This window comes from Lutjanus erythropterus, chromosome 4 (genome assembly GCF_056507025.1).
Source record: "Lutjanus erythropterus isolate fLutEry1 chromosome 4, fLutEry1.hap2, whole genome shotgun sequence".
Lineage (NCBI taxonomy): Eukaryota > Metazoa > Chordata > Actinopteri > Lutjaniformes > Lutjanidae > Lutjanus > Lutjanus erythropterus.
The window spans coordinates 13360557-13373814 of NC_139320.1; the positions used below are offsets into that span (position 1 = coordinate 13360557).

Below are 13258 nucleotides of genomic sequence, written 5' to 3' on the forward strand. Positions count from 1 at the left end.
CTGAAGTTAAAGATTTGAGCGCGTCTTCCACCACTGGTACGTGAAAGCATCAAGGTGAATTAGAGGCCCGCAGTAATTTTCCACTGAATATTACAAAACATTATCAAAATGACTGCTCTCACATTTCTAAACATTCCCACCAGTCACCGACTGTTGTAAAGCCCTTGGAAGTTCTTATTTGCGTCAAGTTAGCCAGAGTTAGTCCTCTAACTCTCGCGAGATTTCTATTTGTTGCATATTCATTGTACCTTGTCCAAACTAGTTGTTGTTTTATATACTGTGACGCCGCTGCTGTTAAATTTTGGGTAGGTTTAGGAACAGAAAGCATTTAGATAAGGTTGGGGGAATATTGTGGTTTGGATTAAAATGATAGATCTCGCGAGACTTGTCGCGGTCTGAGGTTTCGCTTCTAGATACGACTGCAATCGTTTTGTTTTATTTTGAAAGTATACCGGAAACTCATATTCTGTTATTCTGAGTTTGACGCCCGTTAACGGCGCTACTCGCTTCATGCTTGGCTGTTTGGTCAGAAGGCGGAGTTCAGTCCAATAAAGTCTTCTCAAAAACAACGGAGGAGTCAGTTGTAGTTCTCACTTTGACTGGGAAAAAAAAGTACTTTATCATTAACACTGCGTACGAACCAGCGTTTCTCGTTTGGACCGCAGCGGAAAGAAGACTAACAAGGTTACAATTTCACCTGCGGGATAAACCGAAAAAACGTCACCTCGTGATAGGTAAGGACTGCCGACTTAACGTTAAATTTACAGAAGTTTATACCACTGTTTAAACGAGTCAAAACGTTATACCGTGTTTAACATTTAGTACCATCTTGGAATCTAGCTCAAGAAGTTGCCTCTTATCCTTTAAATAAACTGGTTTATTTTAAAGAATGCATATCATTTTCGTTAGGTGGGTGTTGTTTAACACCTTAAATTAGCTGAAAATAAATAACGTAAACGCACCACAGAGAAACTGTAATTTGTGTAAGTTTAACATATGTTGTTAACGTGACTCAGTTCAATAGATCCAGTGAAAAGTGCGCTTCACATCCAGTGCTGAGCTGTTTTGTTGCAGGACTGGGACCAGTTTGAATGTACGACAAGTATGGTGGTCATAGTGGCTCTTTTTTTTTTTTTGGTGCACCACTCTTGGACATTAGACAGACACACGACAAACTGAAGACAGTCTGGCCGCTTTACTTGGCAAGCATAACCTGTTGTATCCAGGATTAGGATACCAAATTCTTGCCACATCATTCATCCACTTCTCTCACATGATTTAACATTTATATAATCTGGACGGGTTTCCTGTAATTTTTCCACCAAAATAAGGTGGCATTATGCGGTATTGTAGCTTAACGGGGCCCACAACGGTTTGCGAGATAAGTGTGGAGAAATAAATGAAATAAAATATTGTGGCAAGCAGCACATAATAAAAATCAAGAAGCAGCTGTCAGCAACATCGGCCCCTTAAAGACATTCAACATAAGAGACAAGCACATATTTGCAAATATGCAAAATACAGCTGGCCTCAAGGAATATAACAGCCACCTCAGTAAGTTGGTTAAAATAATAAACCAGCACAAAAATTACAGTTATTAACTGAACATTCTGAACAGACACATAACACTAACGAAAAATAACATTTGAATTTTGTGACAGACAATAAAAAATTTCCACTCTACTCAGTGCAGCATTTGGCATGATGGGAAATGGTTTTGACATTACACCACTTGCACCAGTGATTAAAACTAGCTATAGAAAACATTTTATAGCGTTTTAATGAGAGTCAAAGCAATATTTTCCTGTTTAAGTATTTTAGGCAGATGGGGGTGTGATCACCAACCTGATTATTCTGGGTGGGTCATGACTTGAACAGGTTGAAAACCACTGGCTTAGCAGTTTTATCAAAAGTAATGCTGATTTGTAAGCACTGGTGGACTCAGAGGTGGGTGGGGGTCCAGAGGACAAAACATGATGAAATGGTTTTCGGGTGCCCATCCAATGGAGAAAACATGATCCGGTGCCATATAGGCCTGTCCTAGAAATATATTCCGTCTCTATATGTATTTAAATAGTCAAATAGTTCCCTGTGTGTTTTTGTTACAGAGATGTAGTATAGTTGTTGAAAGTCACATAACCAATTTTAATCTAAACTTTGAACAGATTCAACAAATACATTACAAGCTTTGCCACTCTGTTGCTCTTCGTGTACAGCTGGTTCCCTTTATATTTTTACTGCCTCTGTCCCTTAGACAGCCAAAGTTTGTCAGTGTTGGTTGACATATTTTGTCAAACTTTGCATTTATTTGTATGGTTGTCTGAAGTCATTTGTTAAAAGGAAATAGAATTTCCATAATATTGTAAATGGAGTTTGGTTTGCTGCACAAAACAAACTGTGTGTCAGTTATGTCACTCTGTTAACCAAAGGTTGTGAAAACAACTAGACATTTAACTGCAAATCTAATCAGCAAATTAACCATGACGGCCAAAACCAAAAAACACAGTTCACTCTGAAACAGTGGAAAAGTACAGCTTGATTACCATTAAGTAAGTGCATAGATCACAAAGAGGTAAATGTCTCTCTGAGCAAGCAGGCCAAGAGGCATGCTGGCTGGCTCTTGTGGCTACATTCATACTGCTTCAGTGAGTGTGGGTGCAGGCTGAATCATTTTCCTAAAATGGACTGAAAGATTTAATTTAGTCTGAAACTGAAATGAAAGAACGGCCCAGTTTCACTAGGCTGATTACGGTTAGACTGTAATATTTAAACAGTGTGAGTAAGAGTTAGTCAGTCGCTGCAGCATGGGATGAGGGTTTTGTTGCCTAAGGACAAGCAAAGGTGCAAGTTATAATTGTGGTTAACCATGATGAGTCATATGAAAGTGATATCCAGCTCCACTGGAAGTGTTTTTATGAAATGCCATTAGTTGTAGGCTGATGTTTTCATAAATCTGTTGCAGGGCTGGGCAATATGGTAAATCAATTGTATCTCAATATTTGTAGTCTGTTCCTCCATATACATTATATATCTTGATAATTTCTCTAAAATAACATAGGACAAGGGATGGGCAAGACAAAATCAATTATCACAATATTTTTGACCTAATACCTCCACATCAACAACATTGTAGGGCTGAGTAATGATACTTTAACAAAATACTAACACTAAAAATAATCATAAATAATGTGGATATGAAGACCAAGTAGGCAAAGGCGAATAATGGAACAGCTACAATAGTCTGGTAACACTTACACCATATAATGATCCAAAATCTAGGACAGTATCTAGTTCACAATATTGATACAGTATTGATATATTGCCAGCCCTAATCTGTTGCTGCACAGATGTTAGGTCTCATAATAATGAAATATTGATGATGCTCAGAGGTAAACAATACATGCTACCAATAATTAGTGTGTCTACTGGAAAACGGATCAACAGACAAGACTGTCATGGTTCTCACAAAATGCCTGTTCTTTGTTTCTTACTAGGTGTGAGATAAAAATGAAGCACCTCTCATTACTGTGCCTGTGTGTGCTGGTGACCTTGTATGGCCATAAAGGTGTGCTGTCCCACACTCCCTCCTACGGTGAACAGGGCTCTGACCTTGGCATACAGGTATTTCAGCAAGTAGTCCGCTCCAAGCCCCTGGAAAATGTGGTGCTTTCACCCCATGGGGTAGCTTCCATCCTTGGGATGTTGCTACCAGGAGCCCACGGAGAGACTCGGAAGCAGGTCCTCAATGGTCTCCGTTACAAGAAAAATGGTAAGGACGCTTTCTGGCAGCAGAATACTGAAGTCTCAGGGTTAGAATCTGGTAAATTAGCTGTCCTCGTGATCTGAAGTCAGTGCAGCCAGATGATTTTGGAATAATTCAAAGTTTAATTGATCTGCACAGGCCTGTACAAGATGTTGAAGAAGCTACACAAGACCTTGACAGCTAAGTCCAACCAGGACATTGTGCTGATTGCCAATGCGATCTTCAGCCAGGAGGGCTTCCCCATGAAGAAGGCCTTTGTAGCCACCAACAAAGCCAACTTCCAGTGTGAGAACAGGAGCCTGGACTTCAGTAACCCCCATGGGGCTGCAGATGAAATCAATGCATGGGTCAACAATAAGACCAAAGGTATGATGCATGGATGTCTGTAGCAGCTGTATATGTTTCATCTCAGATATTCTCAAAGAGCTCTCGTAAAGGCAGGTGTGAGTAAATTCCATAGTTGCTGACACTTATGATGTAATGATGTAACAGTAGCTTTCCCTCTAATATTGCAAATCATGTTGCAATTACAATATCAAAATAAGCGCAAGTAGATAGCCCTTAATAGATCTGGGAGATTTCACTCATGAATTAGATGTTAAATCTGTATCAAATCCATGCTCAATAAATCATTTAACAGTATGGAATTGAAGCAATAAACTGCTGTGGACAAGGTCAGTCACAAAACTTATTTTTGCCACTTAAAAAGGTCCCTTAAAAATCAATATCAGTTTAATTGTATGCTATATTTAGAATATTTTCACCACTTTATTCTGCCATCAGGCAGTCTTTTCCAATGGCAAACCAACCAACCAGATGCATAAAATCAGTAATTTTACCTCGCAGAACATGGGAGTTGCTGGTCTACCACTGCCTCAATATGTTAGTTTGTGTTATTGTTATTGTTGACTTTGGTGAACTCTCCTTTAAAAGCACCAGTCACACAACAACAAAAACAAACTAACAGCTGGAGGCAGCAGTAAACTGGCAACTCCCATGTTTTTCGAGGTAAAATCAATGTAAAAATCAATTTCGCTCATGGAGTCTGGTTGGTTTGTGTGGGGTGTTTGTTGTTTGTACACAATTTAAACTAGACTTGCAAATAACAGGTGCCCATAGTCAAACACATATTCAAACTACCACTGACCTCTCTTGTCTTTTTCACAGACTACAGTACAAACCCTTGTATTTGTAATTTGGTCAGTTTTGTCCTGCGTAGATTAGAGTGTCCTTATATGGTGTTGGATCAGTACTTGCTCATCTGCACTGAAGTGAATATAAAAAGAGATGGGGCTTTTTATGAAACCTTTCTAAATGAATAATGCTCCCGTGTTGCATATTTATCCAGGTCACATCCCCAGTTTGATCAAAGCAGACATGCTGGACCCAGCTCTGACCCGTCTGGTCGCTGTCAACTCGATCTACTTCAAAGGCTTATGGAAGTCCCGCTTCCAGCCCGAGAACACCAAGATGAGGCCCTTCAATGGGGGCGATGGAAACGTATATAAAGTTCCAATGATGTCCCAACTGTCTGTTTTCAATACTGGTGAGTGCTGATGTGTGACTATTTGAATATGTCAGATTATTCAGTATTAATGATTTTACTTTGATGTAGCTGACTTGCTCACATATAGAATGCATCAAATAAGAAAGTTATTGTTTTTATCAGTGATAGGGGTCAGTTCAGACAAGGCAAATAAAACTACTGTGTTTTTATGTCTATAACAGGGGGCTTCCATTTTTTCACCATGAATTATTAATCATTTTGAAATGCCTGATTTGTGGGGAGGTTGTTGAGATATGTGTAGTCCAGGGGTCAGCACCCTGTGGCTCCAGAGCCACGTGTGGTATAACACTACTATCTATCGGTCAGGAATTAAAATACAACACAAGAACCATGAACCACTGCTGCGAATCTTTGCATATATTGCAATAATTTTTTTCTGAGAATTGATACAATATCACAAAATATAATATCACGATATATTGTATTTATATTTTCTTAGAAGTATAAAATAAGTGGATGACAGTAACTTAAAGATGCCCTGTGGAGCTTTCTTGGGAACGAATAAGTTTTGTTTACATCCTGTGTTTTCTAGGGCTGCTGTTGTGATACAATTTCCCCTGCAGCTATTTAGGTTGGATCAACAGCATGGTATGCCGTATTTGCACCATTGTTTTTACAACTAAAATGTGTGCCATAGCCTGTATCTATGGCTCTGCGCCTTTTCCTCTAAATTCTGCCAGTGGATAATCTTGAGTCTTGCTGGCTATGGATGTCAAATCCAAAAAAAGAGAAAAGTCTTGGAGGAAAATGTGGAATTTACATCATAGTTTTGGATCCTCACTTTTTTCCTTCTAAAAATGGCTCGTTTGATATTAAAGGTTGTTAAGATACTAAATTAGTGTGTTTTTCATATAGACAGTAACTTAAAGGTGCCCTGTGGAGTTTTCTTAGGAACAAATAAGTTGTGTTTTCATTCAGTGTTATCTAGGGGGGTGTTCCTCTGTGGTTATTTAGGTTCTCAACGGTTCTCAATATCATGCTCAACAGCATGATATTGGCACCGTTCTTTTGTTTGTTTTTGCAAATGACTTCATTTAAGATACATAAAGTAATTTAGTGCAGTAACACTAAGTTTTACGTTATCTGTGGCTCTCACACCACCGCCCAGCAGGCAAATTTATGGTCTGAGGAATCTAGCTGCTGCGTGCCAGTCACAGTTATAATACAATATAAAAAATTCATTTCTGCAGTTTGGCTGTTTCTTTTGCACACATACCTGTATATTTTCCTTCAGGGCATGTCTGTCAAGTAACTCTAAATTTACATACAGCAACAACACAAACACTTAACACACAGAGGCAAGGATCACAGAGCAGAATTAACCTGCATCTGTGCAAATACAAAACAGCAGTTTGTAAACTTTCATATAAAAGCAGCATGAAACAGTTTTACAACATCCAACCTACTACTCTCATAATTTGGTTTGCTTCAAATAAGGCTTTATGTTCATGTTTTCCTTCACTGTCCCTCAGTGTTACAACATTAGTCTAGCATTGTCTTGGCCTGTGTTGGTAGCCAAATTAGCCATTAGCCATACAGATTAACCTACAAAATAACACACACACACACAAAGCTGATATTGACCCATCTTAGAGCTTGGACCAGCGCTGGTCCTTGTATTGCTTGTCAATTTTTTTGAAGCATTGATTTAATACTTAAACATGCATTGAAGTCATAAAAAAAACATGAACATAGTGAGGTATTTCAAAATTGCATTTATTGCAACAGCCCCTGTATTTTCACCAAAATGCATTGTGTGTATCCTTGAGGTCTAACAAATGCGGTAAACACATTTCATTCCTTATAAAACATTCAGTTCATTAAATATGTCTTGTCCTATATTATTTACATCCACATTTGCTAGCTTCCAGTTGGTCAAAAATGTCATAGGGTGCCTTTAAATCAAAATTAAAAGGATAGTTCAGGTTTTTTGAAGTGGGATTCTATGAGGTTCTTATCCATAGTCAGTGTATTATCTACAGTAGATAGCAGTCGGCACACCCCCAGTTTGGAGAGGCAAACAGGAGCACCGAAGTCACCTAAGTCATATACTGTTGTGGACAGAGTCAGCAGCAGAACGTATTTTAGCCACCTATAAAAAGGTCCACCAGTATCAGTTAAACTTAACAATATACTGTATTTCGAATATTATTTACTTTGCTGTCAAACAGCCATTTCCGATGACAAACCACTGTTATATAAGGCATATATCGCTCTCTCCAAAGCCACCAGACTCCTTTGGTAAAAACATTATTTTACCTCACAGAACACAGGAGTTGCTGATCTACCACTGCCCTGATCTGTTAGATTTTTACACTTTGATGATTATGGTCCGACTCACCAAAGTTACACAATCACACAAACAAACTACACAGTCATGCTAAACATACAACCCCACTTAAAAAAAACCCCAAACTATCCCTTCAAGTTGGATTACATTTCTTTGCGCTCCATAGTTTAACCATCACCAAGTCATTGCAACAAATAGGCCTTTCAGCAGCTGTTATTCCACTCAGGTCTGCCAACTTGATATACTGTAGATTTACAGATTAAGTTGTTATTAATTTGGTTTGTTTTTATGATGCAATCCCCGCCATTGCCAATGTATGATTCATGCATCAGCTGGCTGTTGTAAGGAAATGCAGACTGTGACATGCCACATTATTTAGTCCTGTGTGAACGATTTACAAGTCACAGTCTATATTTAGGTGAGTTGTCAGTGTTGTACTAGCATGGTGAATGCTGCAGATAGACTCTCACACAGTGCTAGAGTTAAACTGAGGCCATTTTCAGCTGTGAGGCATGTTCGTGTGTTTCTCAGTAACCTGCAGTTGACCTGAGTTGACCTTAGTGTGCAAGCCTGTTTGAGTTGTTGATTTGATTATTTTCCCCAAATTACCACAATTACACTTCAGTCAACTTATGTCATAAAGAGAAGACATTGGTAAAAGCACTAAATCACTTGGCCGTGACATGATACACATATGTTTTATAAATAAAATGGAATTTACACTTGGCTTAATGGCTTCAGAAGATAGTCTGCTGTGTTTACTTTAATGGCCATATAAAGCATGAAAAGAGATGTTTTAAAAATGAGTCAGGTATTGTTCACTTGTCATTGTTATTTTTCCATTAAGTGCCTTTGGAGACAGAAACGTAGTAGTCTGGTAGATTTGGTCCCCCCTGATTTTATCCCCTGTGAGTCTCTGGAGGAGCTATTAAATCATTTTAAAATCATTTTGAATTAAGATTTTGTGTCAATTTATTTATTTTTACTAAGTAGTCATGTACTGAGTGGGATAATGTATGGTAAGTAGGTTATTGTGATTAAATACACCCTGACAGGGTGATGCAGGACCCTGACGTGAAGCACATGAATTGTTTCAACTGACAATGTGTTCAAAAGAGTCTTGTGCATTTGTGATAAACATCTGGTGTCTGGCAGGTCTTTTTTGAGGAAAAATCTGTTTGTCACTTTTCAGTTTATTTAGAATAAATACAAAATATTGAGCAGCTATAGCCATCATGGTCAGAGAGATAAAGAAAACGGTGTCACTCACAGAAAATCATCAGCAGATAATTCTGCCAAAATTGAGAGCTGAATAGCATCAAAAACATTCTTACGTCTTTATTAACACACAAATAGTGTGGCATTGTACAAGGTTTAAGTAAATTAGCATATGCAATGAACCATAAGGATAAAAATACCAAACTTTATAGATATATTACAGGGGAAAAAAATCATTCCATTCTTCTTTGATCACAAGGAAGTGGAAACTGAGTACAAGAGAGAAGTGGTTACACATTTGTGAATTAAAAGACCTGAAACGAGACCTCTATATCAACAAATGTAAGGATGATACAAGTTTCACCCTTAGCATCACCCTGACCTTTGAAACTGTTAACCCTTAACCTCTCCTTCTCTGCCAGGTGTCGCCACCACACCTCGGGGACTGAAATACAGGGTGATTGAGCTGCCCTATCATGGCAACACCATCAGCATGCTGATTGTTCTGCCCACTGAAGAGGATACGCCTCTGTCCCGTGTTATCCCACACATCAGCACAGCCACGGTGCAGAGTTGGACCAAACTGATGCACATGAGAAAAATCCGCCTGCTCATCCCCAAGTGAGACCCACACGTGCAACGGCTGCTCTCAAAACTCAGTTAGACTGAATGTGATCCTAACACTGAGTGCACATGTGTGTTTATGTCTGTAGGTTTACTGCTGATGCAGAGGTAGATTTGGAAGGCCCCCTTTCGGCACTGGGAATAACAGACATGTTCAGTGATGCCAAAGCTGACTTCAGACACCTCAGTGAGTCAGTCCAAATCCAAGAGTATTCACAACAGGTTTATTTGGATCTGAGGAAGGCTTGAAAATATGACCACAGGTGTCGCTGGCTCTTAACTGTGATAGCCAGTAAGATGTATGAATTGTTTTCTAGCTGTCTAGTTTCAAAAACAGGATCGCTCTTGTTCTCTTTCCTCCCCCAGTCTTCTCCCTGAGGGATGGAATGAACTCTAATTTAAGTACTCTAGTGCCATCATGTGGTGGCTTTGTGGTGTAAACAAGAGTTCAAGGATAGGATTTACCATCATTAACCATCATTTACAATGAGGTTATAGAATGAAATTTTGATGTAGTTGTGATTGGTTGATTGGAATTGGTTCAAGATAAATAAAAATACAGAACAAATAAATCAAAACAGAACTGACTGAATGAATCAAGCAGCAGGAAGAAGCTGCTCTTCAGTCAGGGGTGGCTGGGACCACCAGTTTTTCTCTGTGGTATCAAATATCGAATATTGATGTTGTTTAAGGTGTTGTATCAAAATTAGAAATTCCTTTATTGAGACAACACTAGTTCCTACAGAAGACTGCTCACAACAGGATCTGTTGATTTATGTTGAGTAACCAGGTCATGTTTTCTGGAAAGAAACGTTGCTCTTGAGTGCTGTCTAGTTCCATTATATTTGAGAGAAGGTAGCCATCTCTACAGAACTACAAAACTTGGCAACTCGTACCAAAACAAAAAAAAAACATGCACTTTTGATTTTGGGGTGAACTGTCTCTTTGATAAAGGGCATGGCCTATTCATAAGATTACATACTCTATGCTTCTAAAGCTAGAATTACTCCCCCCCCCCTCAGGTAACGAGGCTGTGCATGTATCAAAGGCCCTCCAGAGAGCCAAAGTTGTGGTGAACGAGGATGGAACAAAAGCAGCAGCTGCCACTAGTGAGTATTCTTACAGTGAGCTTTGCTTTGGACTGGCTGTAGTTGTTGAGAATGTTCTATATAATGACAGAAAATATATGTATTGGCACATTCATAACAATAAGCAATAGTGTTATAGTTTCTGACATGCTTTTACAATGTGTTTGCTTCTTGTTTAGCTGCCATTTTGCTGGCTCGGTCCTCTCCACCTTGGATTACAGTGGACAGACCTTTCCTCTTCCTCATCAGACATAATGAAACAGGTGCAGTCTATTTCCATCTGGGTTTACAGTTTAAAGCTCTGTGCAGTATAGTTCCATAGAAGTTTTAACATCTAAGCAACCACATTAGTAACTAGAAGAGTGCACCAAATAGAGTGCAATACCACCGCAATTACCAAATGCATCTAGCAGAGATTTACAAGTCCTGAACAGAGTTTTTTGTATAGTATAGTAGTATACACTTTTTTAAAATCTTGATGTATACAAAGTTTTTATTAGTATAAGTGTATTTTTATACTGTAGTTAGTTCCAACCAAGCAATGTGATATGACAAGAGACATTCCACGTGAGCTAGTTGATATAGGGTACAATAGCACTGGGGCTTTTAACTACATGAATCACTCCACTTTACAGGTACTCTAATAACCATTACAAATGTCACATTACGGAAATGGGCCATAAATAGTGTAATAAATTACTGGTATACAGGAAATCTCTTCAGCTTACTGGCAATTAGGTTTTGAGCCTAGTCCTGTTACCTGCTTACTTTGCTAATCGCTTATAGGTGAGATTGAATAGCAGACTCAATGACAGAGAAATGACAAAGTAGATTAAAAACAAAAAGGGTAACCTGAGCCCAGTGACCTCACCTAATGTTAACTCTGTGGTGATCACCCTGTTGGTATTTATTTTGCCAGTACCAGCAGGCAGTTGCTTTACTTTATCCCTTATATAACTGTAGCATGTAGATGTTATATTATCCATATTACAGAAACTCAATAAAAAAATCAAAGTTTCATAGTGCACTGTTGGGTCCAAAAACTGAAAAATCAAAGCAGTCCCAAAACGACATCTTGCTTAGCTTGTGACCCACAAAACCCTGCACTGTGTGCTGCTGGTGAAGTCATGGAAAAGATATATTCCTCTTTGAATTGTTTTCAGACTTGGCTAGTCTCAAAAATTTTAACATGTACACTCAGTCCAATAAGAAAACCAAGTTGAATAGTAACTATCGAGGCAGTTTTATGGATCCTTTAGGGCAACTACAGGAGAACTTTACAGCAGTAACGTGCTATCCCATACAAAGTAGCTAGCAAGCCAACATTCATGTGCAGGAAAATGTTTGTGTTGCTGAGCAGCCACTAACATGTTCGTTTTTTCAGGTTTACAACAAACCACATTTCATGAAAATCAGTTCAGAATTAGAGTTGTAGTCAGTTTTATAGTGAAGTTTGCATCTGTCTCTATCTTTAAGTTGCAAGATATGATTTCCTTTACTTATTTTTAGTAATATATTCTGTCGAACAAAAGTAAACATGCAAATTCATGCTTGGTCACAATGTCAGTTCAAAGGTCTGAACTTATTTCCACATACACAGAAGTTATCAGAGTGCAAAAAGACACTTGACAGAACTGTCATCAGATTAAGCTTGACTGTTGACAGCCTGCCACAGAGCAAGCCAGTTCAGTGGTATTAGTTACCATGGTAACTGAGCAGGGATTCCTATAAACCAGTCATGGGATCACTCACTTAAATAAGCCAGACTTTTCCTCTATCCACATTGGTGGAATACCCCTCTAGTAACCCAAAGACAGCAGCATTTGACTCTGACTTGTCCCTGTCTTTGTCCACAGGTACCATTCTCTTTATGGGCCAGATCAACCAGCCTTGAGCCCAGCCATCACTGCTCGGCCCCTGGTACTGTAGCATCTAGGCCAGCACCAGAAATGCTTCTACACTGCCATGCATGAACATACACACAAATACACACCCACATACACACACACAAACTTTGCTGTAGACTTATGTACAGTATTGACCTATTATTTGTTTTAAATATTGCTTTTTATGTTTACCCATTTTCTGTAATGCATAACATGCTTTATAAAATGTTTTGCAGACTAAATTTTCCAGCTGTTTTAATTTTTTTGTATACTTTTTTTTTTTGAATTTATTACATTTTTAAAAGATTTTGAATGTCAATTGTGTATTTTCTCAACTCTGGAGTAGGATAATCAGTTTGTTTATCTCGTCACTGTTTCAGTTTAAAAGTTCTTCATGTCAAGTCATATCACTCCAGTGTTTTCTAAGTTTCACTCCTAAGTTATGGCAATGTACATCATGTCTTGAACATGATCATTCAGCTACTTGTGTCCTTCATTGAGGAAGTCTTCTGTTGTCATACTTGCTTCATATTTGATTGAATAAATACACATATTTATAACATCAATGATTTTGCGTTACTTATTTTCTGTAATAGTATTTCTGACATGGGTTTTGTCTTTTAAAGTACATATGAATATGATACCTATATACTGTATACAAAGACATAGATGTATGAAAAGTTACTGGAACTATGACCACCAGAGTCTTCTTGACTCAAGGGCAAAGAATAAATTTTGATGGTCATTTCACCCGAAGATGGACTGCTTTGTTTTTTTTATTTCATGGTTCCACATAATATTAAGCAAGACTGGATCTTGTTG

The 13258-nt window shown here is 38.4% G+C and overlaps 1 protein-coding gene across 1 annotated transcript; it reads left to right on the forward strand.

Annotated features, from left to right (window-relative positions):
* The first annotated feature begins 500 nt into the window (after positions 1–500).
* serpine2 (serpin peptidase inhibitor, clade E (nexin, plasminogen activator inhibitor type 1), member 2) lies at positions 501–13002 on the forward strand. The gene is made up of 9 exons (XM_084717017.1): positions 501–734; positions 3495–3769; positions 3902–4129; positions 5112–5309; positions 9261–9459; positions 9552–9649; positions 10485–10571; positions 10730–10813; positions 12407–13002. The coding sequence occupies exons 2-9, from the start codon at positions 3508–3510 to the stop codon at positions 12442–12444; spliced, it is 1194 nt and encodes a 397-aa protein (XP_084573143.1). The 5' UTR covers positions 501–734; positions 3495–3507; the 3' UTR covers positions 12445–13002.
* The last annotated feature ends 256 nt before the right edge of the window (positions 13003–13258 follow it).